Raw genomic sequence first — 25,242 nt, forward strand, 5'->3', positions numbered from 1 at the left:
AGGGAAAGAATCTGAAAAAGAAAAAAATAAAATATATATACATATATATATACATAAGTGAGTCACTTTGCTGTCTACACCTGAAACTAACATAACATACACTTCAATTTTTTTTAAATATCTAAATTAAAAAAGCAAAACAAAAAACAGACAAAAAAAGCGCCCTCATTTAAACTGGGCTAAGTCTTGCTTATGGATTGTTTCTACATTTGAGCCCATGGTGCAAATATCTTAGGCACATAAAAATATGCCTGGAAAACCTTTACCCTTTATACACTAAAGGGTCCCAAGTAGAATTTTATGTATTTATTTATTTAGGCTGTGCTGGGTCTTTGCTCTTGCGTGCGGGCTTTCTCTAGTTGCGGTGAACGTGGGCTCCTCACTGCAGTGGCTTCCCTTGCAGAGCGCAGGCTCTGGGCACACAGGCTCAGTAGTTGAGGTGCATGGGCTTAGTTGCCCTGTGGCATGTGGGATCTTCCCGATCCAGGAATCAAACTGGAGTCTCCTGCATTGCCAGCCAGGTTCTTTCACACCCAGGCACCAGGAATGCCCCAAATATACACTACTATGTATAAAATAGGTATCTACTAAGGACCTAGTGGAGACTTCCCAGATGGTCCTGTGGTTAAGAGTAAGCCCTTTCTAGGCAGGGAGAAGGGGTTCAATCTCTGGGAACCAAGTCCCACATGCCCCGAGGCCTGGTTTGCAACAAAAAAGAAGGGAGCTACTGCATAGCACAGGGAACTCTCCTCAATCCTCTGTAATGGCCTATATGGGAAAAGAATCTAAAAAGAGTAGATATACACATATATGTATAACTGATTCACTTCTTTATATACCCGGAAATAACACAACACTGTAAATCAACTATATCTTGTTAAAATTTTAAAAAACATACAATTTATGCTTTTCTGATAAGATTAGGGGATGCTGATTTCTTCATGTATAGAAAGCAGAGACTGGATACAATGGAGTCACGGCTCATGAGCAGAAAGGGGCTGATAAAGGGAAAACACACATTAGTCAGGCCAGTTGTATACACCAACCACCAACTGGGATTATTAAAAAGAGCAAGAGTAATGTTAAAGATGCAGGACAGTGTGTGGAAACACATGAAGGTGCTCGCCAAGAGTAGGATGCTTTGGGTGGCTCTGGACTCAGCGGAGGGTCTGGGAGACAGACTAACCTTATGAATATACTGGACTCGCTGACTGTGTCTGTACAGGGTGAGAATCATGGAGCCACTGGCCCAGAAGATGAGCACAGAAAAGGAAACTTCAGGGAACACTATCAAAGCTACATATATTGAGCCTGAGATTTTCTCAAGATCTGCGGCAGCACAGTACCCTGAATCTCTTGTATTTGTCATGTTTGTGCTGCGCCATTTGTGAGAAAGAAATATTGCATACAGAGGAAAAATGAGATGTACGAACATGCACTGGATCCACCAGAAGGAAATGGAGAAGGCGATGTACTTTGGGGCTTTGACTTTAAGATTCTTCCAACAGGAGTTCTTCGGGCTGATCGTGATGGTTTGAAACACACTCAAGAGGCAGGTGGTGCTGATGGACATACTCCTGCCCACTCTCTCAACATACAAAACAAGTTTGCATGCAAAATCACTGGCAAAATATTTCAACCTCAAAGTTGTAATTGTCTGAGGGACTCCTTTCGAGAGAATGACCAAAATGTTGGCTATAGTCAGGTGCTTGCAAATCAAATCTGTGACCCTCAACCTACACTGAGTATGGTAAAGAAAGAGGTAACGGTACAGAAGCGAGAAATTGCCCCAGATTCCAAGCACAGTCTGTAATAAGAAGGTTATTCCAATGGCCTGTTGGCTGGAGGCTGTTGTGTTATTCAAGTTACTCTCCTTTATATGATGGCAACAGTGACTCCTCAGAGCAGAATGGCTCATATGAATTTGTGACATCAAGAGCCAACTTTCCTTGTGTGCTTTTGTGAAATTGCTAAGGCTTCATGAGACAGGAAACGATGATCAGAGAATTAGTCTATTTTATGAAGAAGTCAGCAGGAAAGATGAAGTGGTGATGACCTGGAAGAAGTAATGACAAGTGAGAGTAAATTGAAAGACAGCGTGAAACAACCTTTTAAGAAGAAGCTTACTAGAGGAAAAAAGTATCTCCATCAGTGCCCTCATCATAAAACAGGTCAACTCTAAATGCATTCCCTTCTAAATTTTAAAGAAGATAATGTACTATTGTAGGGACTTCCCTGATGGCTCAGTTTGGAAATAATCTGCATGCAATGCAGGAGACTCCAGTTCGATTCATGGATCAGGAAGATCCGCTAGAGAAGGGATAATCTTACCCACTAAAAGAATACCCACTTCAGAATTCTTGGGGTTCTTGTGTGGCTCAGGTTGTACTTAAAGAAGATAATGCATTATTTTAGAAAAAAAGACAGGAGTTATTCTAGGGTCTTACAATGTCAAATATATGCTAAAGGTACTTCCCTGGTTGTCTGGTAGTTAAGAAACTGCCTTGCAATGTAGGGGACTCAGGTTTGATACCTGGTTGGGCAACTAAGACCCTATATGCCACGGGGTTTCTAAGCCTGGGATCTGCAACTAAGGAGTCTGTGCACCACAACAAAAGATCCTGCATGATACAACAAAGTTACCACGTGATGCAATCAAGACCCAGTGCAGCTAAATAAATAAATATTTGAAATATATATATCTATACGCTAAAGAGGACAGTATATATAAACCATATGGTGAAATAACTTTTGCACACATTAAAATTAAGACTGGATCTCATCAATACACACATACACAGACACAGATACAACTTAGAATCACACAAGCATGTCCTAAAAACCACAAGATAGAATAAACAGTGGACAGAGTCTTCAAAGAGAATCCTTGAGAAAGAATTTATTCAACGGATAAGACATGTGGAAAAATATACCACATCCTTGGCAATCAGGTCAATTAAAATATAACCACTGCCTATATGTCATCAAATACCATCAAGAAATCTGAAACAGAAATGACAAAAATGCCAAGTTTTGGCAAAGCTGTGGATCAACCAAGAATCTCATAACTGATGGTGGGTGTTAAAATTGGTACATACATTTTGGAAAACTGTGGTATCCACTTAGCAGATCAGATGTAATCCTCTTCCAAGAAATCCACTTCTGTGAAAACATTCAACAGCATTTTGTACATATATCACCCAAAGATTAGTTATATTAATAGAATTTATATGAGAGCCCTAATCATTACTTGTAATAGCCCCTAACTCTTAATACCCACCTACCCATTAACAGCTGAATGACCAGTTAATCCTCTGATAGTCACACAATGAAGTCCTATATAGCAATGATAATGAAAAATCAACAATAATATAAAACAATAAAGATAAATTCACAAAGATGTAAAGGAATGGAGGACAAAAGTCCAAATGAAAGATGCTGTATGATATCTTTCATGTGAAGGCCAAGACAGGCAAAGTGATCTAATATTAAATGTCATAATAGTTGTAAATGTGTGCCAAATAATCCAGGCCTACAAATATACCCAACAAAGTTATAGTCTTGGAAACAGTGAGTTAGAAGGGGCAAAAAGAGTTTCATGGGAACTGAGAACATTCTGTTTCTTGATCTAGTTGTGGTCTCCAGAGGTGCAATCATTCCTGAAATTTCACTGAGATATTATGCACTTATAACCTGGGAACATGTCTTTAATTAGAAAAAAAAAAAAAAAAAACATGTATTTTCAAAAAATGTGGAAGGAGCATGGGACAGGCTATTTTTGGGAATGTGTCTCATCTGCTGCCTGTGTCTGCAAAGGAGGGGAGCTGTAAGCCCAGATCATAACCCCACCATTAAACACCAGAGAATAGTAACACTGCTGCACACAGTGAATCGCTGATTTTGTCATAAAATTCAGCAGAGCAGTATCCTAAGTCTTCTTGCTTTGTGTTGATGTGTTGCTCCATCTGGCATCATATCCATGGGGAAAATAATGTTTACACAGAGATATGACTTGTGACCACACAATCTTCTCCTAAAGACCAGGAAATATAATAAACAGTAGACATAGTCTTCATACAGAAACTTCGAGAAAGAAGTTACATACTGTCCAGTACTGCAAAGTGGAGACCCCGATATGCTCAGGAGTTTTTGTTAAATGATTTTATATATTTCGTCTTATTATTTATTTGCCTGCACCAGGTCTTAGTTAATGGCATGCAAACTCTTAGTTATGGCAGGTAAACTCTCAGATATGGCATATGGCTCTAGCTCCCTGACCAGGGATTGAACCTGGACCCCCTGCTTTGGGAGCACAGTCTTAACCTCTGGACCACAGGGAAGTCCCCTCCTTGGGAGCTTTTGCCTTAATTTCCTCCCACCCGGATTTCCTTGGGCTGATCTTGATGGCTGGAGACACTTAAGGGGCCAGGAGGGCCAATGGAACCACCCTGCCAGCTCTGGGGGCATAGAGAACACATTTGCCTGGCTAAATCACTGAAGACAAGCTTCAGTTAAAGGCTGCCATTGTCATGGAGATGCCTTTAAAGGGAATGACCATAAAGCGAGTACAGTCCATGCCTGAAGGTCAAATCTGTGAACTTCAACCCACGTTTGTTGTAGTAAAGGAAGAGATTAAGGTAAGAAATAAAGCACCCAGGATTCCAACTAAAGGCTGAGAGGAGCACAAAATTCTTGTTGCCAACTCCCTGGAGGCCATTCTGCCAGGTGTTTGATGGTCGTAACTGCATGGGGTAGGCACTGGCACTGATTTTATTGTAAAGATAAGGAGATCCTAGGTACAGAGAGGTCAGGTGATCTGTGTAAATTCACATGCTGATTACAGGCTGAGTGGTGGTAGGAACCTGGTGGGCTGACTCCAAGACAGTGTCCTAACCACTGTGACACACCAACCAAACACATCAGCTGTGTTTTTGAATAATCCATTGTGAAATTTAGTTTTGTTTTTATATCATACAGTTTATTCTATCAGTTCAGTCATTCAGTCGTGTCCAACTCTTTGCAACCCCTGAGATGGCAGCACACCAGGACTCCCTGTCCATCACCAGCTCCTGGATCTTGCTCAAACTCATGTCCTTTGAGTCGGTGATGCCATCCAACCATCTCATCCTCTGTCGTCCCCTTCTCCTCCTGCTTTCAATCTTTCCCAGCATCAGGGTCTTTTCCAATGAGTCAGTTCTTCGCATCAGTTGGCCAGAGTATTGGAGTTTTTCCATACTGTTTATATATTAAAATTTTCATTGTAGAAAGTTTCCATATCTGCATAAGTATTTATTCTGTAGGTCAATAACATATCAAAAAGATTCCCTGGATTCAGAAATGGAAATCCCCTCCAATATTCTTGCTTGGGAAATCCTATGAACAGAGGAGCCTGGTGAGCTATCGTCCATGGGGTTACAAACTGAGCCACTAACATGTACACAGACACACACACATAGTCCTGTAGGAAAGTACTTCCTGTCCATATTGGATTTAATGAATGCAAGATTTCCTCAATATAAGTTTTGCAAGAGAAAGATGCATTCCTACCATGCTAGGCACAAATTAGCTATGGTACCTACCAAAAAAAGACTTGGACAATATTACTTTGTTTAATAAACTATGAACCATGAAATACTACTATATGATAAATGAGTATAGGATAGAAATGAAATAATTTTTTTGATCTAAATCCTTAGGTCTTTTTAAAATTGAGGTTAAAACCTGTGAAAAAGAAAAAAAAAATAAAATTGAGGTTAAGTGAGACTACAATATAACAAGATTTGTGAAGAATATTAACATACTAGACCCATGTAAAGTACAATCTGGAGAATATTGACTCCTGTGTGTTACAAAAGTGAAACCATAAAGAAATGAATGTGTGCTTGGAATTGGTGTTACAATATTATGAGATTGGACAACATATGAGAAGATACATTTGGTCCTGACAACTCTATTCCAAACCTCACCATTATAAAGCTGCCTTTTCCTTAAAAGCTGCTTCTCTATCTTGAAGAGGGATAGCAATCTCTCCATCACCATCAGACCTCAAATGTTTCAGAAAAGACACCATTACTTTGTCCAGTAAGCACATTATATGCCTAGAGTTAGATATATATATATAAAATCATTGCTATTCTTCAAATTCATATTGATGCTTTCTGTAGAGGATTAGAAAATCATTACTTTTCTATCCTAGTCTTTATGGAAAGCATACAGGCAGCATGATAACACTTCTAATACAAATTTAAAATTGCTCTAGTATTTCTGAAAGGTAACATTACAACATATTGATCTTAAAAATACAACTCTTAAACTCCTTGAAGATGATCTTTTGGCACTTCCCTGGTGGTCCAGTGGCTAAGACTCTGCCCTCCCGATGCAGGGAGCCTGGGTTTGATTCCTGGTTAGGAAAAAAAAGATCCCACATGCAGCAACTAAGTGTTCACATGCTGCAAGTAAGACACATACTTTTTAAAATGATTCCTCATTATTATCACTAGGATTGTTCCTGTGAGTCCTTCACAGTAAGAGTTTCACAAAATAGCTTTAGGAGCTGTCAAGTTTGGGAAAGATTGAAGGCAGGAGAAAAAGGGGAGGTCAGAGGATGAGACGGGTGGATGGCATGAGTCTGAGCAAACTCTGGGAGATAGTGAAGGAAAGGAAAGCCTGGCGTGTTGCAGTCCATGGGGTTGCAAAGAGTCGGAACACCTGAGGGATTGAACAACAAAGATCTTGATCCTGCTTTACCTAAGCTCTCTCCTAAGGAATTATTCTGCCTTTCTGACCTGCTTTGCCACTGGATCTGTTCCCACTCTACTCCCCATCCCCCAGAATGATCCCTTTTCCAAACATGAACACTTACTCAGACCTCCTACCTTACAGACTCGGCCTCTTAGACTGAAATACAAATTACACGACTCCTTCTCATTCCTTCTCATGAGAAGGATACTGGGCTCAGGGTGAAGGTCATGGCAGCCAGGACGTGAGTGGGAGGGAGGAAGTCAGACCCTGAGATATAGGTTTAGGAGCTGTGACCTCATCTTCCTTCAGAACTGCAATTATTATTTCACTGGAAGTTGCGATGACAGGGCCAGCTTGAGGAGCTAATGATCTTTCTGAAAAACTTTTTTGAGTTGCTAATTACCAAAACTGATTGTGAGTCTCCTGTGAGTATCTCCAGAGAGACCACTGATGTGTTTGAGAGAAGCTCATAATTTTTCATGATGAAGGTTATTTTGAAATGATTAGGATTTTTATACAACGCTGAAATCTGTTGCCTTTGTAAACAGGTTGTTTGATCTTAGGTTTTCCCTTCAGCCACCACCAAACCACTTAACAAAGGCAATTGTTAGTCTACCAGGCTTTGTTCTGGAAACAAACAAAAAACACCCAATTAAACTTGAGCATGAGATAGGAATTTTTTGTGTGTGTGTTCATTTATTCATTTACTTGGCTGTGCTGTGTCTTAGTTGTGGCATGCGCACTATTAGTTGCAGCATGTGGGATCTAGTTCCCTGATCAGGAATCAAACCTGCACATCCCCTGCAATAAGGGCTTGGAGTCTTAGCTACTAGACCACCAGGGAAGTCCTTGTATGGGACCTTCTTTCTTGTACTCAATTTAGATCCTGGGTAAGGACTTAGGTTGACCTTAGAGCTAGAGGAACAGAAATGATAGTGAAGGAATATCTTTGGGTCTTGAGGTGGCTTTTCAATGTTGGCTGTAGCACTCATCTGTCTTTGCAGCACTCTCATGGCCTTTGCTCTTGGTACACGGAAGGCTTCTAGTCACTGACATATCCACCATGGCTTCCTTTGGGCCTGGAGCCAAATCTTTGAGTTGACCTTTCTCCATAATTTAGGGTGCACTCCTCAAGTCCATTTTCTCCCCTGGAAATAGGCCAATGATTGCCTTCAGTTAAGTCACTCAGTCAGCTCTTTGTAACCCATGGACTTCTGCACACCAGGCTTCCCTTTCCATCAACAACTCATGAATCTTGGTGAAACTCATGTCCATCAAGTCTTTGATGCCATCTAACCATGTCATTCTCTGTCATCCCCTTCTCCTCCTGCCTTCAATTTTTCTGAGCATCTGGGTCTTTTCAGATGAGTCAGTTCTTAGTATCAGGTGACCAAAGTATTGGAGCTTCAGCATCAGTCCTTCCAGTGAACATTCAGGACTGATTTCCTTTAAAATTGACTGGATTGATCTCCTTCCAGTCCCAGGGACTCTCAAGAGTCTTCTCCCACAGCATGGTTCAAAAGCATCAAATCTTTGGCGCTGAGCTTTCTTGATGGGCCAACTCTCACATCCATACACAACTACTAGAAAAACCATAGCTTTGACTAGATGGAGCTTGTCGGCAAAGTAATGCCTCTGCTTTTTAATATGCTGTCCTGGTGTGTTATGGCTTTTCTTCCAAGCAGCAAGTGTTTTTTAATTTCATGGCTGAGTCACCATGTACAGTGATTTTGGAGCCTAAGAAAATAAAGTCTGTCACTGTTTCTATTTTTTCCCCTTCTATTGACATGAAGTGATGGGTCCAGATGCCATGATCTTCGTTTTTTGAATGTTGAGTTTTAAGCCAACTTTTTCACTCTCCTCTTTCACTTTCATCAAGAGACTCTTCAGTTCCTCTTTGCTTTCTGCCATAAGGATGGTGTCATCTGCATATCTGAGGTTATTGATATTTCTCCTGGCAATCTTGATTCCAGCTTGTGCTTCATCCAGCCCAGCATTTTGCTTGACGTACTCTGCATATAAGTTAAATAAACAGGGTGACAATATACAGCATTGACATACTCCTTTCCCAATTTGAAACCAGTCCGTTGTTCCATGTCTGGTTCTAACTGTTGCCTCCTGACCTGGATACAGATTTCTTAGGAGGCAGGTAAAGTGGTCTGGTATTCCCATGTGTTGATGAATTTTCTGAAGTTTGTTGTGATCCACACAGTCAAAGGCTTATGCTCCTGAGTTCTGAATTTCAGTGTCTCTACTCTGCATGAAGAAAGCTCTGGCTAAAAAGATTTGGAAGGCAGACTGTGTCATACCTTTTTGCAAAGGAATTTCTATTCATTTCTTTACTGGGGTTAAATCACTGAAATATATGCCTGACCCTGTTGAAGGAGCTTGCCACTTTGGTGGCAGAAATGGATGATCCTGCTCACATTTTTTATTGTCTGAATTGGGCAGGAAAACTACCCTCTGGAATGGGAGACCCCGATTTTTTCTTCTGTCCTTAATGTTTTCCTGATTTCAATCTTCTAGGGTCATTGCTTCTTTCAGAGATAAAGCATTGGGCTTTGGGCTCTAGGGATCCAAGGACACCTGGCTGTCCCTTCTGCCCTCCACATGGCTTTAAGAAGCCCTGGGAAGCTACCATATTTCTCCCAAGGACAGTCTGGGGATGGGACAATGAGTTAGTCATTAAAAGCCAAGTTTTCTGATACAAGGATGCTGTGATGGCAGCTGTGAAGGGGGCTCTGGAGCTCTACCTTCAGTTTTACACTCCGCCTACCAGCAAGATGGGTTTTAAGGAATGGCATCAGCATGCAGGGTAGAGGAGAGCTTGGCATGCTTACTGGAGCCCTCTGTTGACTTTTCCTCATGTAAATTTTGAACTATTTTGAACTATGTCTCAGGACACTTCTCCTAATATTGGTTGAGGACCAGAGATCTTCTCAGGCTTAACTTTCTTCCTGAATCATTGAAATTTCTCTCACCAGCTACTCTTCCCTGGAGCCACTAATTTTCCTGTATACCAAAGAATCAGGTCTCTGTGGACTTTCCTGGTGATCCATAGTTAAGACTCTGCACTTCCAATGCAGCGAGTCTAGGTTTGATCCCTTGTTTGGGGAACTAGACCCCACAAGTCGCAACTAAGACTTGGCCTGCAGAGTTGGACTATAAAGAGAGCTGATCACCGAAGAATTGATGCTTTTGAACTGTGGTGTTGGAGAAGACTCTTGAGAGTCCCTTGGACTGCAAGGAGATCCAACCAGTCCATCCTAAAGGAAATCAGTCCTGTATCCATTGGAAGGACTGATGCTGAAGCTGAAGCTCCAATACTTTGGCCAAATGATGTGAAGAACTGACTCTTTTGAAAAGGGCCTGAACTGGGAAAGATTGAAGGCGGGAGGAGAAGGGGACAACAGAGGATGAGATTGTTGGATGGTATCAGCGACTCAATGGACATGAGTTTGAGTAAACTCTGGGAGTTGGTGATGGACAGGGAGGCCTGGCGTGCTGTAATCCATGGGGTCACAAAGGATCAGACATGACTGAGTGACGGTACTGAACAGAACTGAGATGTAAAAGGAAGAACACATCAATAGTTTACATTAGAAGTCACTCTCCTGGGAGAACAGAGGCATATATATGTATGGCTGAGTCCCTCTGCTGTTCATCTGAAAGTATCACAACACTGTTAAGTGGTTGTGTGTGCATTAAGTCGCTTCAGTTGTGTCCAACTCTTTGCAACACTATGGACTATAGCCTGCCAGGCTCTTCTGTCCATGGGATTCTCCAGGCAAGAATAATGGAGTGGGATGCCATGCCCTCCTCCAGGGAATCTTCCTGACTCAGGAATTGAACCCAAGTCTCTTGCATTGGCAGGCAGGTTCTTTACCACTAGTGCCACCTTGGAAGCCCCATTAACTGGCTATACTCCAATAAAAAATAAAAAGTTAAAAAAAGAAATCATTGACCTAATTTGTACAAATTTTTATTAATGAAAATTAATGTGGAAATAGTGATAATAGACATTTTCTAGGATATTGTACTTTATCAATACAGCTCCCAACACTGATATGAAATGCAAACAGAGAAATATTCACAGAAGACAGAGAGGTATTTATAAAAGTGCCCATCACAAATGAAAACATCAGGATCAGAAGGTTTAGCAGACAGTATCAACTGTTCTTTTTTTTTTAATGTATTTTTGGTTGTGCTGGGTCTTCACTGATGCACATGGCCTTTCTCTATTTGCAGTGAGCAGAGGCTACTCTCTAATTGCGGTGCGTGGGCTTCTCATTGTGGTGGCTTCTATTATTCCAGAGCACAGGCTCAAGACCCATGGTCTTGAGTAGTTGTGGTGCACAGGCTTAGCTGTCCCATGGCATGTGGAATCTTCCTGGACCAGGGATCGAGTCCATGTCCCCTACATTGACAGATGGAGTCTAAACCACTGGACACCAGGGAAGTCCTCTGCTATTCTTTTAACTATAGCCAGGGCTGCTTTCTCCATTCAGCAGTAATGAATGGTTACCAGAGGTCTTTGTACATACTTTTGCTGAATTTCATTAAGGAGCACTCATTGGTTATGCAATGAGTGATGAGACATGAACTTAAAGGGGCAAAATCACTCCTTTTCATTTTCCAGCAGGCAAACACACAATCTGAACAAAGCCCACCATCCATTTCCCCTGTGAGAGTTTTCAGTCCAACTGAGAAGTTGAAGAGTGAAACAGAATCAATCAGGCCTCACCTGTTTTTGACACTAACTGCAAGTGTGGGGGTTCCCAAAACCACACTCAGTTTCAATAATTCTCTAGAAGGACTCAGCACTCACTGAGAGCTGGTCCACTCACTGTAATGCTTGATTACAGGGTAAAGATACATTCCCTGATGGATCAGATGGTAAGAAATTCACCTGCAATGCAGGAGACCCGTGTTTGATCCCTGGCTTGGGAAGATCTCCTTGAGAAGGGAATGGCAACCCACTCCAGTATTCTTGCCTGGAGAATTCTATGGACAGAGTAACTTGGTGGGCTATAATCCTTGGGTCACATGGAGTTGGGATCGAGAGAGAGACTAAATAAAATAAATCAGTTAATGGAAGAGATGCATGGGTCAGAGTTCAGAAAATATAGTCAAATTGGAGTTCCAGTTTTCCTCTCCCCATGAAGTGATGGTATGTCATTTTCATGGAATTGCTACTTGATGACTCAGGGAGTACTGTCACCAGGGAGATTCACCCAAGCCCAGGTGCCCAGATTGTTTTACTTGAGCTCCGTTAGTATCTGTATGTGTGGCTGAGCTTTAGTCTCTGGTTCTTCTGAGAGTCAGACTAATCCTGTCAGCTCCAGTTCCTCCAGAAGCCAACCTGAGGCTACGTAGCCTAAAGCCCCAGCAAACTTACACTGTGAGAATGGCTGGTGGCCACACCAGCAAAGAAAAAAATACTCCTGCTATTAGAAAGACAAACTACAGAATGGGAGAAAATATTTGCAAATGATGCAATCGACAAGGATTAATCTCCAAAATATACGAACAGCGCATACAACTCAGTATCAGAAATTCAAAGAACCCAATCAAAAAGTGAACCAAAGAGACATGTGTGAACCAAAAAGTGAACCAAATAGATATTTCTTCAAAGAAAGTATACAGGTGGCCAAAAGGATCATGAAAAAATGCTCAACATCGCTAATTATCAGAGAAATGCAAATCAAACCTAGTGAGATATCACCTTCCACTGGTCAGAATGTCCATCATAAAAAAGTCTACAAATAATAAATGCTGGAGAGGGTGTGGAGAAAAGGGAATCCTCCTTCATTGTTGGTGGCAATGTAAATTGGTTCAACTACTATCAAGAACAGGATGTGGTTTCATTAAAAAAATTAGAAATAGAGCAATTAATACCATATGATCCTGCAATCCCACTCCTGTGCATATAAATTGGAAAGATACACACATCTCAATGTTCACAGCAGCAGTATTTACAATAACTAAGCCATGGAAGCAACCTAAATGTACATCACCTGATGAATGGATAAAGAAGAAATGGTGATTTTTTTTTCATTTCTTTTAGAAAAAAATTATTTATTTTAACTGGAGGCTAATTACAATATTATAGTGGTTTTGCCATACATTGACATGAATCAGCCATGGGTGTACATGTGTTCCCCATCCTGAACCCCCCGCCCACCTCCCTCCCCATCCCATCCCTCTGGGTCATCCCAGTGCACCAGCTCTGAGCCCCCTGTCTCATGCATCGAACCTGGACTGGGGATCTGTTTCACATATGGTAATATACATGTTTCAACGCTATTCTCTCAAATCATCCCACCCTCGCCTTCTCCCACAGAGTCCAAAAGACTGTTCTATACATCTTTGTCTCTTTTGCTGTCTCACATATAGGGTTATCATTACCATATTTCTAAATTCCATATATATTCCATGCATTAGTATACTGTATTGGTGTTTTTCTTTCTGGCTTACCTCACTCTGTATAATAGGCTCCAGTTTCATCCACCTCATTAGAACCGATTCAAATGTATTCTTTTTAATGGCTGAGTAATATTCCATTGTGTATATGTACCACAGCTTTCTTATCCATTTATCTGCCAATGGACATCTAGGTTGCTTCTATGTCCTGGCTATTATAAACAGTGCTGTGATGAACATTGGGGTATACATGTCTCTTTCAATTCTGGTTTCCTCAGTGTGTATGCCCAGCAGTGGGATTGCTGGGTCATATATGGCAGTTCTATTTACAGTTTTTAAAGGAATCTCCACACTGTTCTCCATAGTGGCTGTACTAGTTTGCATTCCCACCAACAGTGTAAGAGGGTTCCCTTTTCTCTGCACCCTCTCCAGCATTTATTGCTTGTAGACTTCTGAATAGCAGCCATTCCGACTGGCATGAGATGGTACCTCATTGTGGTTTTGATTTGCATTTCTCTAATAATGAGTGATGTTGAGCATCTTTTCATGTGTTTGTTAGCCATCTGTATGTCTTCTTTGGAGAAATGTCTGTTTAGTTCTTTGGCCCGTTTTTTGATTGGATCGTTTATTTTTCTGGAGTCGAGCTGCAGGAGTTTCTTGTATATTTTTTAGATTAATTCTTTGTCAGTTGCTTCGTTTGCTATTATTTTCTCCCATTCTGAAGGCTGTCTTTTCACCTTGCTTATAGTTTCTTTCGATGTGCAAAAGTTTTTAAGTTTAATTAGGTCCCATTTGTTTATTTTTGCTTTTATTTCCATTTCTCTGGGAGATGGGTCATAGAGGATCCTCCTGTGATTTATGTTGGAGAGTGTTTTGCCTATGTTTTCCTCTAGGAGTTTTATAGTTTCTGGTGTTACATTTAGATCTATAATCCATTTTGAGTTTATTTTTGTGTATCGTGTTAGAAAGTGTCCTAGTTTCATTCTTTTGCAGGTGGTTGACCAGTTTTTCCAGCACCACTTGTTAAAGTGATTGTCTTTTCTCTATTGTATATTCTTGCCTCCTTTGTCAAAGATAAGGTGTCCATAGGTGCGTGGATTTATCTCTGGACTTTCTATTTTGTTCCATTGATCTATATTTCTGTCTTTGTGCAGGTACCATACTGTCTTAATGACTGTAGCTTTGTAGTATAGCCTGAAGTCAGGCAGGCTGATTCTTCCAGTTCCATTCTTCTTTCTCAAGATTGCTTTGGCTATTCGAAGTTTTTTGTATTTCCATACAAATTGTGAAATTATTTGTTCTAGTTCTGTGAAAAATACCATTGGTAGCTTGATAGGGATTGCATTGAATCTATAGATTGCTTTGGGTAGTATAGTCATTTTCACTATATTGTTTCTTCCGATCCATGAACATGGTATGTTTCTCCATCTATTTGTGTCCTCTTTGGTTTCTTTCATCAGTGTTTTATAGTTATCTATATATAGGTCTTTTGTTTCTTTAGGTAGATTTATTCCTAAGTATTTTATTCTTTTCATTGCAATGGTGAATGGAATTGTTTCCTTAATTTCTCTTTCTGTTTTCTCATTGTTAGTGTATAGGAACGCAAGGGATTTCTGTGTATTAATTTTATATCCTGCAACTTTACTATATTCATTTATTAGCTCTAGGAATTTTCTGGTGGAGTCTTTAGGGTTTTTTCTGTAGAGGATCATGTCATCTGCAAACAGGGAGAGTTTTACTTCTTCTTTTCCAATCTGGATTCTTTTTATTTCTTTTTCTTCTCTGATTGCTGTGGCCCAAACTTCCAAAACTGTGTTGAATAGTAGTGGTGAGAGTGGGCACACTTGTCTTGTTCCTGCCTTTAGGGGAAATGCTTTCAATTTTTTACCATTGAGGATAATGTTTGCTGTGGGTTTGTCATATATAGTTTTTATTATGTTGAGGTATGTTCCTTCTATGCCTACTTTCTGGAGGGTTTTTTTTTTTTTAATCATAAATAGATGTTGAGTTTTGTCAAAGGCTTTCTCTGCATCTATTGAGATAATCATATGGCTTTATCTTTCAATTTGTTAATGTGGTGTATTACACTGATTGATTTGCGGATATTGAAGAATCCTTGCATCCCTGGGATAAAGCCCACTTGGTCATGATGTATGATCTTTTTAATATATTGTTGGATTCTTTGCTAGAATTTTGTTAAGGATTTTTGCATCTATGTTCATCAGTGATATTGGCCTGTAGCTTTCTTTTTTTGTGGCAGCTTTGTCTGGTTTTGGTATTAGGGTGATGGTGGCCTCATAGAATGAGTTTGGAAGTTTGCCTTCTTCTGCAATTTTCTAGAAGAGTTTGAGTAGGATAGGTGTTCCCTCTTCTCTAAATTTTTGGTAGAATTCAGCTGTGAAGCTGTCTAGTCCTGGGCTTTTATTTGCTGGAAGATTTCTGATTACAGTTTCGATTTCCGTGCTTGTGATGGGTCTGTTAAGATTTTCTATTTCTTCCTGGTTCAGTTTTGGAAAGTTATCCTTTTGTAAGAATTTGTCTATTTCTTCCAAGTTGTCCATTTTATTGGCATATAGTTGCTGATAGTAGTCTCTTGTGATTCTTTGTGTTTCTGTGTTGTCTGTTGTGATTTCTCCATTTTCATGTCTAATTTTGTTGATTTGATTCTTCTCCCTTTGTTTCTTGATGATTCTGGCTAATGGTTTGTCAATCTTATTTATCTTCTCAAAGAACCAGCTTTTAACTTTGTTGATTTTTCCTATGGTCTCTTTTGTTTCTTTTGCATTTATTTCTGGCCTAATTGTAAAGATTTCTTTCCTTCTACTAACCCTGGGGTTCTTCATTTCTTCCTTTTCTAGTTGCTTTAGGTGTAGAGTTAGGTTATTTATTTGACTTTTTTCTTGTTTCTTGAGGTAAGCATGTTGCTATGCACCTTCCCCTTAGCACTGCTTTTCCAGTGTCCCATAGGTTTTGGGTTGTTGTGTTTTCATTTTCATTCATTTCTATGTATATTTTGATTTCCTTTTTTGATTTCTTCTGTGATTTGTTGGTTATTCAGCAATGTGTTTTTCAGCCTCCATATGTTGAAATTTTTAATAGCTTTTCTCCTGTAATTGACATCTAATGTTACTGCATTGTGGTCAGAAAAGATGCTTGGAATGATTTAAATTTTTTTGAATTTACCAAGGCTAGATTAATGGCCCAGGATGTGATCTATCCTGGAGAAAGTTCCATGTGCACTTGAGAAAAAGGTGAAATTCATTGTTTTGTGGTGAAAAGCCCTATAGATATCAATTAGGTCTAACCAGTCCATTGTATCATTTAATGTTTGTGTTTCCTTGCTAATTTTCTCTTTAGTTGATCTATCCATAGGTGTGAGTGGGGTATTAAAGTCTCCCACTATTATTGTGTTATTGTTAATTTCCCCTATCATACTTGTTAGCATTTGCCTTACATATTGCAGTGCTCCTATGTTGGGTGCATATATATTTATAATTGTTATATCTTCTTCTTGGATTGATCCTTTGATCATTATATAGTATCCTTCTTTGTCTCTTTTCACAGCCTTTATTTTAAAGTCTATTTTATCTGAGATGAGTATTGCTACTCCTGCTTTCTTTTGGTCTTGATTTATGTGGAATATCTTTTTCCAGCCCTTCACTTTCAGTCTGTATGTGTCCCTTGTTTTGAGGTGGGCCTCTTGTAGACAACATATATAGAGGTCTTGTTTTTGTATCCATTCAGCCAGTCTTTGTCTTTTGGTTGGGGCATTCAACCTATTTACATTTAAGGTAATTATTGATAAGTATGATCCCGTTGCCATTTACTTTGTTGTTTTGGGTTCGAGTTTATACACTCTTTCTGTGTTTCCTGTCTAGAGACGATCCATTAGCATTTGTTGAAGAGCTGTTTGGTGGTGCTGAATTATCTCAGCTTTTGCTTGTCTGTAAAGCTTTTGATTTCTCCTTCATATCTGAATGAGATCCTTGCTGGGTACAGTAATCTGGGTTGTAGGTTTTTCTCTTTCAGCACGTTAAGTATGTCCTGCCATTTCCTTCTGGCCTGAAGAGTTTCTATTGAAAGATCAGCTCTTATCCTTATGGGAATTCCCTTGTGTGTTATTTGTTGTTTTTCCCTTGCTGCTTTTAATATTTGATCTTTGTTAATTTGATTAATATGTGTCTTGGGGTGTTTTGCCTTGGGTTTATCTTGTTTGGGACTCTCTGGGTTTCTTGGACTTGGGTGACTATTTCCCTCCTATTTTAGGGAAGTTTTCAACTATTATCTCCTTAAGTATTTTCTCACAGCCTTTCTTTTTGTCTTCTTCTAGGACTCCTATGATTTGAATGCTGGGGTGTTTAACATTGTCCCAGAGGTCTCTGAGGTTGTCCTCATTTAATTCTTTTTTCTTTTTTCCTTTCTGATTTATTTATTTCTACCATTCTATCTTCTACCTCAATTATCCTATCTTCTGCCTCTGTTATTCTACTGTTGGTTCCCTCCATAGTGTTTTTGATCTCATTTATTGCATTGTTCATTACTGATTGACTCTTTTTAATTTCTTCTAGGTCTTTGTTAAACACTTCTTGCATCTTCTCAATCCTTGTCTCCGGGCTATTTATCTGTAACTCCAGTTTGTTTTCAAAATTTTGGATCATTTTTACTCTCATTATTCTGAATTCTTTTTCAGGTAGACTCCCTATTTCCTCCTCTTTGGTTTGGTTTGGTGGGCATTTATCATTTACTTTACCTGCTGAGTATTTCTCTGCCTTTTCATCTTGTTTATATTGCTGTGTTTGGGGTGGCCTTTCTGTATTCTGGCAGTTTGTGGTTCCTCTTTATTGTGGAGGTTTCTCACTGTGGGTGGGGTTGGATGGGTGGCTTGTCAAGGTTTCCTGGTTAGGGATGCTTGCATCAGTGTTCTGGTGGGTGCAGCTGAATTTCTTCTCTCTGGAGTGCAATGAAGTGTCCAGTAGTGAGTTTTGAGATGTCTATGGGTTTGGTGTGACTTTGGGCAGCCTGTATATTGAAGCTCAGGGCTCTGTTCCTTCTTTGCTAGAGAATTTGTGTGGTATGTCTTGCTCTGCAACTTGTTAGCTCTTGGGTGGTGCTTGGTTTCAGTGTAGGTATGGAGGCTTTTGGATGAGCTCTTATCAATTAATGTTCCCTGGAGTCAGGAGTTCTCTGGTGTTCTCAGGTTTTGGACTTAAGCCTCCTGCCTCTGATTTTCAGTCTTATTCTTACAGTAGCCTCAAGACTTCTCCATCCATACAGCACCAATGATAAACCATCTAGGTTAATGATTAAAAGCTTCTCCACAGTGAGGGACACCCGAAGAGGTTCACAGAGTTACATGGAGAAGAGAAGAGGGAGGAGGGAGATAGAGGTGACCAGAAGAAGAGGGGGAATCAAGAGGGGAGAGAGAAAGCTAGCCAGTAATCAATTCCCTAAGTGCTCACCACAGTCTGGACCCCTCAGAGAGGTTCATGGAGTTACACAGAGAAGAGAAGAGGGAGGAAGGAGACAGAGGTGACCAGGAGGAGAAAAAGGGGAATCAAACGGAGAGAGACAGATCCAACAAGTAATCAGTTCCCTAAGTATTCTCCACAGCCTGGAACACACAAAGAGATTCACAGAGTTGGGCAGAGAAGAGAAGGGGGAGGTAGGAGATAGAGGCGGCCTGGTGGAGGAAAAGGAGAGTCAAAAGAGGGAGAGAGCAATCAAGCCAGTAATCACACTCCCTAGTAAAAATGGGTGCTGAAGATTGGGTTCTTAAAGGTACAAAATTGATAACAAATACCAAAAAACAAAGATTAAAAATCTAGAGTAGAGGTTAGACTCTCAAAAATACAATATTAAAAAAAGTCACAAAAATTATAAAATAGATATATGAACTTTGCTTTAAAAATAGGGTCTTTTTTTGCGAGGTAATAGTAGGTTATTAAAATGAAAATTAAAGGAGTAATAGAGGACTTAAAAATTAAAAAAATTTTAAAAAATGATAATACTAAAAATATATATAGGAATTTCTCTGGAGCCATTGCTGGCAGTATGGGGTCAGTTCAGTTTTAGATAGTTCCTTGATCTGGCTTATACTTCTCAAGATCAGGCCCCTTCCAATGTAGTCAGTGCTTACTACAGGGTTTCAATCTGTTGCACCTGTCACTTCCAAAGCAGTTCCCTCTGTTTATTTTAGCTTCTTCTGTTTGCTGGTCTCTTCAGTGTTTAATTTCTGCCCTGATACAAGGGGACGAAGGTGGTCACTTATTTAGGCTCACTTATTCAGTCATGCTGTGGGGAAAGAGGAACACTGCAAACAAATATCACTGGCGTGTGTGGGGAGTGCTCACAGCGTCTGGGCTGCACTGGGTTTGCCCCCACTCACGGCATGTGTGCTTTCCCAATCTACACTGCTCAGGCTCTAGGTTGCTCTGCCAGAGAACTGTCTGAGGCGGGCCCTGGGTTGCATGCACTTCCCAGGTCTAAGCCACTCAGGTTCAGGTTCTCGGGTACTTCACAAAGGTGTAGACTCAGTTGGGCCTGCGTTTTGTGCCCTTCCCAGGTCCTAGCAGCTCAGGTGACCACGTGCTTGGCGAGCACAGTCTCCCCAGGTGGGGAGTGCATCTTATCACCTCCCTGGTCCGAGCCACTCGGTTTCCTGGGTGGCAGTGGGTGCATCCATCTCAGGTGTGCTGTGTGTCTCTTCTGGGGAGCTGATCTCTAGCTGCAACCCTGCCGGCAGATGTCAACCGTCCAGAATCCCAATAAGTCTTGGTTAACAACTGGGAACCTGCTGGCAGTTTGGTAGAGGATGCCTCTCTGGGGCCAAGATTGCCCCTTTCCGGCTCTGGCTGCCCCTCGCCTGCCTTCCTGTCTCTGGTGGGAGATGGGCCGGCCCGCAGCTGGCTAGCTCTCCTCTGGTATTCACTCAGTCGTTTGTTCTGTGAGTGGGCCCAGCAGTGCCTTAGGTTAGGGCTTTCACACGATAGTTCTCTCTCTCTCTCTCTCTCTTTTTTCTCCCTCTCCCTCTGACTATCCCACAGTTTGGGTTGCTATCTCACGTTAGTTCCCTCAGATTGCCCTCAGGGCATTCAGGCCCAGTCCTTACCCTAAGCAATGCAGCCCACCCCTCCCTGTTCAGCCATTTGCTGGTGGTGGATGCGAGTGCTGGGAGTTGCCATTAGGCACGTAATCTGTGGGTTTTATTTATTTATTTTTTCTCCCAGTTATGTTGCCCTCTGAGATTACAAAACTCCCCACAGACCCGCCCGTGAGAGTGTTTTCCTGGTGTTTGGAAACTTCTCCTCTTTTAAGACTCCCTTCCCAGGAAGGATCTCTGTCCCTACCTCTTTTGTCTCTCTTTTTAATCTTTATATTTTGTCCTACCTCCTTTTGAAGACAATGGGCTGCCTTTTGGGTGCTTGATGTCCTCTGCCAGCATTCAGAAGTTGTTTTGTGGAATTTGCTCAGCGTTCAAATGTTCTTTTGATGAATTTGTGTGGGAGAAAGTGGTCTCCTTGTCCTATTCCTCCACCATCTTAGGACCGCCCCCAGAAATGGTAATTAAACACAATGCAATACTCAGTTCAGCTCAGTCGCTCAGTCGTGTCCGACTCCTTGCAACCCCATGAACCGCAGCACGCCAGGCCTCCCTGTCCATCACCAACCTCAGGAGTCTACCCAAACCCATGTCCATTGAGTCGGTGATGCCATCCAAACATCTCATCCTCTGTCGTCCCCTTCTCCTCCTGCCCCCAATACTACCAAGTATCAGGGTCTTTTCCAATGAGTCAACTCTTTGCATGAGGTGGCCAAAGTATTGGAGTTTCAGCTTCAACATCATTCCTTCCAATGAACACCCAGGATTGATCTCTTTTAGGATGGATTGATTGGATCTCCTTGCAGTCCAAGGGGCTCTCAAGAGTCTTCTCCAACACCACAGTTCAAAAGCATCAATTCTGCGATGCTCAGCTTTCTTCACCGTCGAACTCTCACATCCATACATGACCACTGGAAAAACCATAGCCTTGACTAGACGGACTTTTGTTGACAAAGTAATGTCTCTGCTTTTAAATATGCTATCTAGGTTGGTCATAACCTTCCTTCCAAGGAGTAAGCGTCTTTTAATTTCATGGCTGCAATCACCATCAGCAGTGATTTTGGAGCCCAAAAAAATAAAGTCTGACATTGTTTTCACTGTTTCCCCATCTATTTCCTATGAAGTGATGGGACCAGATGCCATGATCTTAGTTTTCTGAACATTGAGCTTTAAGCCAACTTTTTCACTCTCCTCTTTCACATTCATCAAGAGGCTCTTTAGTTCTTCTTCAAACTTTCTGCCATAAGGGTGGTGTCATCCGCATATCTGAGGTTATTGATATTTCTCCTGGCAATCTTGATTCCAGCTTGTGTTTCTTCCAGCCCAGCTTTTCTCATGATGTACTCTGTATATAAGTTAAGTAAGCAGGGTGACAATATACAGCCTTGACGTACTTCTTTTCCTATTTGGAACCAGTCTGTTGTTCCATGTCCAGTTCTAACTGTTGCTTCCTGACCTGCATACAGGTTTCTCAAGAGACAGGTCAGATGGTCTAGTAGTCCCATCTCTTTCAGAATTTTCCACGGTTTATTGTGATCCACACAGTCAAAGGATTTGGCATTGTCAATAAAGCAGAAATAGATGTTTTTCTGGAACTCTCTCGCTTTTTCGATGATCCAGCGGATATTGGCAATTTGATCTCTGGTTCCTCTGTCTTTTCTAAAACCAGCTTGAACATCTGGAAGTTCACGGTTCATGTATTGCTGAAGCCTGGCTTGGAGAATTTTGAGCATTACTTTACTAGCATGTGAGATGAGTGCAATTGTGTGGTAGTTTGAGCATTCTTTGGCATTGCCTTTCTTTGGGATTGGAACAAAAACTGACCTTTTCCAGTCCTGTGGCCACTGCTGAGTTTTCCAAATTTGCTGGCATATCGAGTGAAGCATTTGCAGCACCATCAATGGACCTAGGTATTATCATACTAAATGAAGTAAGCCGGACAGAGAAAAGCAAATAGCATACAATATCACTTATATGTGGAATCTTTTTTTAAAAAAGATCCAAATAAACTTATTTACAAACCATAAAGAGACTCACAGACATAGAAAACAAACTTATAATTATCAAAAGGGAAAAGTGGGAGGAGGGATAAATTAGGAAGTTCAAATTAACATATACACACTACCATATATAAAATAGCTAAACAACAAGGACCTAGTGTACAAAACAGGGAACTGCACTCAATGTTTTGAAATAACATATAAGGGAAAAGAATCTGAAAAGAAAAAATGTATATATAACTGAATCATTTTGTTGTGTACATCTGAAACTAACATAACATATAATTCAATTTTTAAAAATATCTTAATTAGAAAAGAAAAACAACAAACAAACAAAAGCCCTCATTTAAACTGGACTAAGAACTTGCTCATGGATTGTTTCTACATTTGAGCCCATGGTGCAGATATCTTAGGCATATATAGTATGCCTGGAAAAACTTTACCCTTTATACACTAAAGGATCAGAAGTGGAAATTTATTTATTTATTTAGGCTGTGTTGGGTCTTCATTGTCGTGTGCAGGCTTTCTCTAGTTGCAGTAAGCCTGGGCTCCTCAATGCGGTGGCCTCTCTTGCAGAGCACAGGCTGTACGCACACAGGCTCAGAAATTGTGGTGCATGGGCTTAGTTGACCTGTGGCATGTGGGATCTTCCTGACCCAGGAATCAAACTGGAGTCTCCTGCATTGGCAGCCGGTTTCTTTACCATAAGTCACCAGGGAGGCCCTAAATATACACTACTATATATAAAATAGGTAACTAATAAGGACCTAGGGGGAATTCCCAGATGGTCCAGTGGCTAAGACTAAGTACTTTCTAGGCAGGGAGAAGGGGTTCAACCCCTGGTTGGGGAACCAAGTCCCACATGCCACGAGGCCTGGTTTACAACAAAAGTAAAGGGACCTACTGTATAGCACAGGGAACTCTCCTCAATCCTCTGTAATGGCCTATATGGGAAAAGGATCTAAAAAGAGTAGATATACATATAAATGTATAACTGATTCACTTTTTTATATACCGGGAAGTAACACAACACTATAAATCAACTCTACCTTGATAAAATTTTAAAAACATACAGTTTACGTTTTTCTGATAAGATCATGCAATACTGAGTTCTTCATGTACAGAAAGCAGCGACTGGATACAGTGGAGTCACGGCTCATGAGCAGAAAGGGGCTGATACAGGGAAAGCACACAGAAATCAAGACAGCCGTATTCACCAACCACCAACTGGGATTATGATAAAGAGCAAAAGCAATATTAAAGATGCAGGACAAGGTGTGGAAACACATGAAGGTGCTCGCTAAGAGTAGGATACTTTGGGTGGCTCTGGACTCAGTGGAGGGTCTGGGAGACACACTAGCCTTGTGAATGTACTGGACTCGCTGACTGTGTCTGTACAGGGTGAGAATCATGGAGCCACTGGCCCAGAAGATGAGCACAGAAAAGGAAACTTCAGGGAACACTATCAAAGCTACATATATTGAGCCTGAGATGTTCTCAAGATCTGTGTTAGAACAGTACCCTGAATCTCTTGTATTTCTCATGTTTGTGCTGTGCCGTTTGTCAGAAACATATGATGCATACAGAGGAAAAATGAGATGTACAAACATGCACTGGATCCAGCAGAGGGAAATGAAGAAGGAGATATACTTTGGGGCTTTGACTTTAAGATTCTTCCAATAGGAGCTCATGGGGCTGATCGTGATGGTCTGAAACACACTCAAGAGGCAGGTGGTGCTGATGGACATACTCCTGCCCACTCTCTCAACATAGAAAATAAGTTTGCAGGCAAAATCACTGGCAAAATGTTTCAATCTCAAAGCTGTAATTGTCTGAGGGATTCCTTTTGAGAGAATGACCAAAATGTTGCCAAAAGCCAGGTGCTTGCTAATCAAAGCTGTGACCCTCATCCTGCACTGAGTGTGGTAAAGAAAGAGGTAATGGTACAAAAGGGAGAAATTGCCCCAGATTCCAAGCACAGTCTGTAACATGAAGATTATTCCTATGGCCAGTTGGGTGGAGGCTGTTGTGTCATTCAAGATACTCCCCTTTAAATGATGGCAACAGTGATGCCTTAGAGCAGTATGGTTTATATAAATCTGTGACATTGAGAGCCAACTTTCCTTGTGTGCTTTGTGAAATTGCCAAGGCTTCACGTGACAGAAAACGATGATGAGAGAGTCAGTCTATTTTATGACAAAGTCAGCAGGAAGGATGAAGTGGTGGTGACCTGGAGGAAGCAATGACAAGTGAGAGTAAAGTGAAAGACAGCGTGAAACAATACTTTAAGAGGAAGCTTACTGGAGGAAAAAATATCTCCATCAGTGCCCTCAACAGAAAACAGGGCAATTCTAAATGCATTCCCTTCTAAATTTTAAAGAAGATAGTGTATTATTGTAGAGGTTTCCCTGATGACTCAGTTGGTAAAGAAAACCTGCCTCCAATACAGGAGACCCCAGTTTGATTCCTACATTGGGAAGATCTGCTGGAGAAGGCATAGGCTTCCCACTCCAGTATTCTTGGGCTTCCCGTGTGGCTCAGCTGGTATTTTAAAGAAGATAATGTAGTATTTAACTTGTATGCAGAGTACATCATGAGAAACGCTGGGCTTGAGGAAGCACAAGCTGGAATCAAGATTGCTGGGAGAAATATCAATAATCTCAGATATGCAGATGACACCACCCTTATGGCAGAAAGTGAAGAACTAAAGAGCCTCTTGATGAAAGTGAAAGAAGAGAGTGAACAAGTTGGCTTAAAGCTCAACGTTCAGAAAACTAAGATCATGGCATATGGCCCCATCACTTCATGGGAAATAGATGGGGAAACAGTGGAAACAGTGTGAGACTTTATTTTTTGGGGCTCCAAAATCACTGCTGATGGTGATTGCAGCCATGAAATTAAAAGACGCTTACTCCTTGGAAGGAAGGTTATGACCAAGCTAGATAGCATATTTAAAAGCAGAGACATTACTTTGCCAAC

The 25,242-nt window shown here is 40.9% G+C and overlaps 2 protein-coding genes and 1 long non-coding RNA gene across 3 annotated transcripts in view; 1 reads left to right on the forward strand and 2 right to left on the reverse strand.

Moving 5' to 3' along the window:
• Nucleotides 1-25,242, forward strand: part of LOC145515200 (uncharacterized) — a 141,634-nt gene that overhangs the window by 30,390 nt on the left and 86,002 nt on the right. The window lies entirely within an intron of this gene.
• On the reverse strand, nt 902-3,727 carry LOC145512370 (vomeronasal type-1 receptor 4-like). Its single transcript, XM_081506110.1, has one exon. The coding sequence runs from the start codon at nt 1,931-1,933 to the stop codon at nt 902-904; it is 1,032 nt and encodes a 343-aa protein (XP_081362236.1). The 5' UTR covers nt 1,934-3,727.
• On the reverse strand, nt 23,340-24,371 carry LOC145515148 (vomeronasal type-1 receptor 4-like). Its single transcript, XM_081514873.1, has one exon. It carries the CDS (start codon nt 24,369-24,371, stop codon nt 23,340-23,342), a length of 1,032 nt encoding a protein of 343 aa, XP_081370999.1.

Source organism: Giraffa tippelskirchi, chromosome 7 (assembly GCF_054371585.1).
Source record: "Giraffa tippelskirchi isolate mGirTip1 chromosome 7, T2T-mGirTip1v1.2.pri, whole genome shotgun sequence".
NCBI lineage: Eukaryota > Metazoa > Chordata > Mammalia > Artiodactyla > Giraffidae > Giraffa > Giraffa tippelskirchi.

Bases quoted from the DNA above. Each gene is read 5' to 3' on its own strand.
- LOC145515148 (XM_081514873.1), bottom strand. From the start codon at position 24,371: ATGTCACAGATTTATATAAACCATACTGCTCTAAGGCATCACTGTTGC.
- LOC145512370 (XM_081506110.1), bottom strand. From the start codon at position 1,933: ATGTCACAAATTCATATGAGCCATTCTGCTCTGAGGAGTCACTGTTGC.